The 6000-nt window shown below is 41.6% G+C and overlaps 1 protein-coding gene across 1 annotated transcript in view; it reads right to left on the reverse strand.

The window, feature by feature from the left end:
* The window catches only part of ubxn6 (UBX domain protein 6), a 41635-nt gene extending 40210 nt beyond the window's left edge, over nucleotides 1-1425 (reverse strand). The window contains exon 1 of the mRNA XM_028816499.2: nucleotides 1235-1425. Coding sequence (XP_028672332.1) covers nucleotides 1235-1317 — 83 coding nt within the window. The 5' untranslated portion in view covers nucleotides 1318-1425. The remainder of the gene's footprint in view (nucleotides 1-1234) is intronic.
* Between the last annotated feature and the right edge of the window lie 4575 nt (nucleotides 1426-6000).

Below are 6000 nucleotides of genomic sequence, written 5' to 3' on the forward strand. Positions count from 1 at the left end.
ATCTTGTATGTCCTAAAATGCTATTATGTCTGTGCATTATGTTATCTTCAATTCCACCCGGGGGGGTAAACGTTAACATTTTTCAAAGTTATTGTCTGTTTTTACCTGCATTTTTATTACTCTTTAATTTAATATTGTTTTTGTATCAGTATGCTGCTGCTGAAGTATGTGAATTTCCCCTTAGGATTAGTAAAGTATCTATCTATCTATCTATCTAATATTTTTCACACAGCTATTCACCAATGTGTCTAGTGGATTATACATATATTCTTTCTGTTTATGCTGTCTATTATGTCTTCTGTTGTTGTATAACGTGCAATTGTCTTTATGTTTGTGTTCGTATACTGAGCTTGGAGAAACACAATTTCTTTCAGCTGTGCACTCCTTCTATGGCTTAAATGACAATAAAATAAATCCATCCATCCATCCTCTCAGAGACAAATTAAATAAATGCATTTCAGGGCTCAAAACCTGGGAAGAGGCACTGTCCCTTAAAACACACTAGTAAAAATAAAAGAACTCCACCCCAGTAACCCCAGGGTCAAAACTGTGGGTTCCAAAGTTGTCTAGTGTCTCTTCCTGACAAAGTGGGATACGTGTGGCAGGGACTGGAACAAGGGTGCGGAAATGCACAAAGAACAAATAGATACAGTACAATACCTATCAGGACTTTTTCAAACTAATTACTAATTTATATTTTCAAACACTGCATTTCAAAGAGGTATGAAAATTATGTTTACAGTTTTATATTTCTTATACGAGCACTGTTACATTTCTTATATTTGACTTCCATACTATCAAAAAGAAAGACGCCAGAAGTCTTCCTCCAAACAATCCATCACTGTCTCCTTATTCTACCCCTCTGGTCACTCTTAGAGTAGCACAATGACCCCAGGTTCTGCCAAACACCTGCTTATCTGACTTTGTTATCTTAAATCTATCATCCTCACCTAGTTTTCACCAAATAAGATTACCATACTTTACGATCAAACGTATTTGCTAAGTTTTTCATTCAGGGCTTTTTATCCTGGTAACCGTTTGACCACGGCCTGTTTCCATTGCGTACATTTAATCTCCACAAATTCTAAACCTGTGCCATTACCAGGCTTCTTCATTCAGGCTTCAGTCGGCTCCCGGTGAGTTAATATCGTTTATCGCCTTGTTGCTGTAATAAACTGGTGTCGCACAAGCCAAATATGCATTCCCTTTATCTTTTTCTGAAAGTGTGCCTTACCTGCTCTCCTCGTTTAACTTCTTTCCAGGACCGGCCGATTTGAACTTGATATCCTTTTTAATGTCTTCCAAAAATTTTTTCATGATGTACGTGAGGAAAAAGCCGCCCAAGTGCAAAAAATCATTCAGGAACAGAATCGAACTGTCAACAACAGTCACAGCTTCCGGTACGCGGCCACCAGTACTCTTCCCCGCCTTCGACCCGGAAATGCGTCATCGTTACGCTCCGCCCTTTTAAAAAAATCGAGGTCGCCTTTTTAATACGTACAAGGGAAGGTATTCAGTAGGGTGCTGTCATGTTGTAATTTAATCTTTTAAAGTGTACGCTGGAAGCTAAAGGGACATGGGTGGTATTTCTTTTCGAAAGTGTGTATGTGACAGTGAACGCTGTAGGTGTAGGATGCACTGCAATGCTAGTAGCCGACACGATGGCGCATCAGGTAGCGTGCTCCCCAAGCTCGATTCGCGGCTTGTGTGCCTGCTGTTTTCATTGTGTTTATTTGCCATTTAAGAGAGGTTTTTCATTTTCTTTCCAGAAAGACCACGCTAAGTTGATTATTTAGCCAATGTTGCTAACCAGTGACGGCGTACTTCACGATAACGTGCCGTGAATACTTGACTCATAGTTTTCATCCTCTTTCTTTGTACATTCGTTTGCTCAGAGGTCGATGTGCTTGCTGCTTCGTGAGCAGCTCTTGTTTCCTCCACTCTAGTGGCCCGCTTCTTCTCTTCTTCCATTGGCCTCTTTTCGCGTTAAAATTGATTAAGCCCGTTTTTGTGTTGCAATTACTTAGTACGTTTTTCTTAATTTTTCACTTAAGCTGGCATTTAAGTGTCCAATCAGCCTCAAGAATGATTTGAGATATGAAGATGTAGGTAAAGTGAAGGTGGTAGGGATGAGAACGGCGCCCATACGCATGCGCAGCACATCCGCCCTGGTGCGCGCTGCCCAGAGTTGATTCTACAATAAAATAAAAAAAAAAAAGTGATAAAGATCATCACCCCGAAAGCGGACAGTAGAGGTCACGTAGTATATGTGTACCAATTTTCAGGTCAAACGGTTTGCGAGGTACAGTTGATTTAAAATCCTGGACAGACAAACGGACAGCCATGGTAGCATATTATATAAAAAGAAGGATGATTGAAAAAAAATACAAGAAAAATGGATGCATGCAAATTATTTTCAATTATGATGTTTCTTTAATATATTGTTGACATTCATAATAACTGATTTAACACCTACTTTAATTGTTCATTATAGTGTTATTGTTAATAATAATAATCTTTACATTTATAAAGTGCTTATCTCGCTACTTCAGAGTGGGGGGCCACTTCATCTACTGCTAATATGCAGCATCCACCTGGCAGCCATTTTGCACCAGTATGCTCACCATACATTAGCTGTTAGGTGGTGAAGGTGTGAGAGAGAGAGAGAGCCAGTTAGGAACTCTGGAGGATTAGGGGGTCAGAATGACTAGGCTGTGGTGGGCAGTTTAGCCAGGAGATTGGGATACACCCTACACTTTACGAAGGATACCCAGGGATCTTTAATGTGTATGGAGAGTCAGGACCTCGGTTTTATGTCTCATCTGAAGGACGGCTCCATTTTTATTGCACTGGGGCATTGGAATCCATATTCAGACCTCTTCCAGCAGCAACCCAAGCTTCTCCTAGATGGTCTCCCATCCAAACACTGGTCGGGCATGAACTTGTTTAGCTTCAGATGGATTACCTGTTTTGAACATGTGGTGTGGCTGCTGAAATTATTAATTTACGCATACAGTTCAGTGCATTTAGTAAGTACTGTAGTCAGACCCCCTTTTTTTACTTTTTGTTTGGTTGTAGCCATACAGTATGCTAAAATCATTTAAATTGTTTTCCCTCATCATGCCACACTCAATATCCCAAAATGACAAAGCAGAAAATATTAGTATATTTTTCCAAATTTATTTAAAAAAAATAAACAAACAGACCCTTGCATGGCTCAAATGCATCACATTCTATTGATCATCATTGAGATATTTCTCCACCTTGTTTGGAGACCACCTGTGGTTGATTCAATTGATTGGACTTATTAGGAATGGCACACATCAGTATATGGAAGGTCCAGCAGCTGATCAAAAACCAAACCATAAGGTCGTAGGAACTGCTTGCAGAGCTTTGACACAGGATTGTGTTGAGGCACAGACCCCCTAGAAGACTGCAAAAATATGTCTGCTGCAGTGATGGTTCCTAAAAGCACAGTGACCTTCATAGTTTTTAAACGGAAGAAGTTTGAAACACCCATGACTCTTCCTAGAGCTGGCCACCTGGCCAAATTGAGCAATCAAGGGACAATGATCTTGGTAAAAGAGGTGAAGAAAAACCTTATTGCCACTCTGGCAGGGCTCCAATGAACCTGTGTGGTTATGGGAAGAGCTTCTAGAAGGATGATCATCAATGCAACACTCCACCGATCTGGGCTTAATCATAGAGTGGCCAGACAATAGCTGAAAGCCAGCTTGAAGTTTGCAAAAAGGCACCTAAAGGACTCTCGGACTAAGAGAAACAAGATTCTCTAGTCTGATGAAACCAAGATTGAATTGTCTGGCCTCAATTCTAAGCATCATATCTGGAGGAAGCTGATGAGCAATACCATTCCAACAGTGAAGAATAGTGGTGTCAGCATCAGGGACTGGGAAACAATTTAGGGTAAACAGAAAGCTGAACAGAACAGAGATATCCTTAATGAAAACCTGCTCCAGTGTCATCTGGACCTCATACTGGGCCAAAGGATCTCCTTTCAACAGTGCAGTGACCCTATGAACAACGCAAAGACAACACAGGAGTGGCTTATGATCGATTCTGTGAATGTCCTTGAGTTACCCAGACAAAGCCCAGAATCCAATCAAACATCTCTGGTGGGACCTGAGGTAAGTTCTACTGCTTCCCCTCTCATCAACAGAAAGGAACTGCCTCCCAATGCTAAGTGCAATATTAATGAAAACCCACAGATACCTCACTTTAACCATCGCAGCACCCCAAAATCCACAAGCTGGACAATCATCAATACCATAGAATAGAATATAATAGAATGCCTTTTATTGTCACTATACACATGTACAATGAGATTAAAAGCAGCTCCTTCAGTGCAGACATATATGTAGAACACAACAAGTAAATAAACAAATGGTGCAAAAAGTTGCAAAAAAGTTCAGCGACGCTATATACATATGGAAAGAATAATAACTATTGCACTATTTGGTTATTGCACATAATTTAAATATTGCACAATAATGATGATCATGTGCAGTGAGTAGTGGATGTTGGACCCTGAGAGTAATGATATTGAACAGTATACAGATATTGCACAGTTATTATCAATACCATTTAGATATTGGATATTGCACAGTTGATGGATAGAAGGAAGTCCAGGGGTTGCGGGATTAGACTGTGTAGTCAGTGCATGTGTGAGTTTAGAATGGTTATGGCTTTTGGGAAAAAAACTGTTCTTGAGTCTGTTTGTCCTTGTTGTGATGCAACTGTAGCGCCTTCCTGAGGGCAGCTGGTCAAACAGATCAGAGCCAGGGTGGGAGCTGTCCTTGATGATGTTTTTTGCTCTGCTGAGGCAGCGGGAGGTGTAAATGTCCATCAGGGAGGAGAGAGGGCACGCGATGATCTTCTGTGCTGCCTTTACTACTCTCTGAAGCCTCTCCCTGTCTGCCATGGTGCAACTGCCGTACCATACAGTCATACAGTACGTCAGCAGGCTCTCGATGGACGAGCGGTAGAAGGTCAGTAGCAGGTTGGAGTCCAGGTTGTGCTTTCTGAGGACCCTCAGGAGGTATAACAACTGCTAAACCTTCTTGATGACTGCTGTGATGTTGTCTGTCCAGGAGATGTCAGCGGAGATAAGGATGCAGAGAAACCGGAAGGTATGGACCCTCTCCACACAGTCGCTGTTGATATAAAGGTGCTGTGCCTCCTGAAGTCGACAGTGATCTCCTTGGTTTTCCTGGTGTTCAAAGCCAGATTGTTCTTTGAACACCAGGCTGCCAACTTCAGGACCTCCTCTCTGTAAGCTGCCTTGTCTCCCTTTGAGATGAGTCCGACCACTGTGGTGCCGTCAGCAAACTTGACGATGAGGTTGTTGTGGGGCCAGACTGTAGTCATGGGTGTAGAGACAGTACAGAAGGGGGCTCAGCACACAGTCTTGTGGGGTACTAGTGTTCATATTGATTATGAATGCAACTGGACCACTACTTATATTTCAGCTTTCCTCAACAGTCTTATGGTGGAAGGTCTCCCTTCATATTTCAAAGATACTAACCGTGCTCTCCAGTTGTTTGACAGCTTTAGATTTCACAGTCTTAACTACTTTATCTTTACCACAGTCATTCCTCACAGTGAAGATCTCATTGCTCTCAGACAGGCAATCAATAGACACCGTGTCCAGGGTCCTCCCACGAACACCCTTATCAGGCTGGCAGAACTGGTTCTTACCCTCGGCACCATCTCTTTTGATAACGTTTTCACCAGGTAAGTGGAGTTGCAATGGGTATTAGTATGGTACCTAGTTATGCCAGCATCTTAATCGGCTGGGTAGAAGAGCATTTATTTTCTTCCTGCATAGGTTTTGTATGATAGTGGTACCAGATATATATCAATGACTGTCTAAGTTCCATGTTTTGTTCCAAAAGAAAGCTCCAGGAATTAGTGATTTTACTAGTTTCCATCCATCTCTCAGCGTTACAGTAGATGATTCTTACACAACACTACCAGTTTTAG

The sequence above is a fragment of the Erpetoichthys calabaricus genome, chromosome 12 (genome assembly GCF_900747795.2).
Source record: "Erpetoichthys calabaricus chromosome 12, fErpCal1.3, whole genome shotgun sequence".
Classification (NCBI taxonomy): domain Eukaryota; kingdom Metazoa; phylum Chordata; class Cladistia; order Polypteriformes; family Polypteridae; genus Erpetoichthys; species Erpetoichthys calabaricus.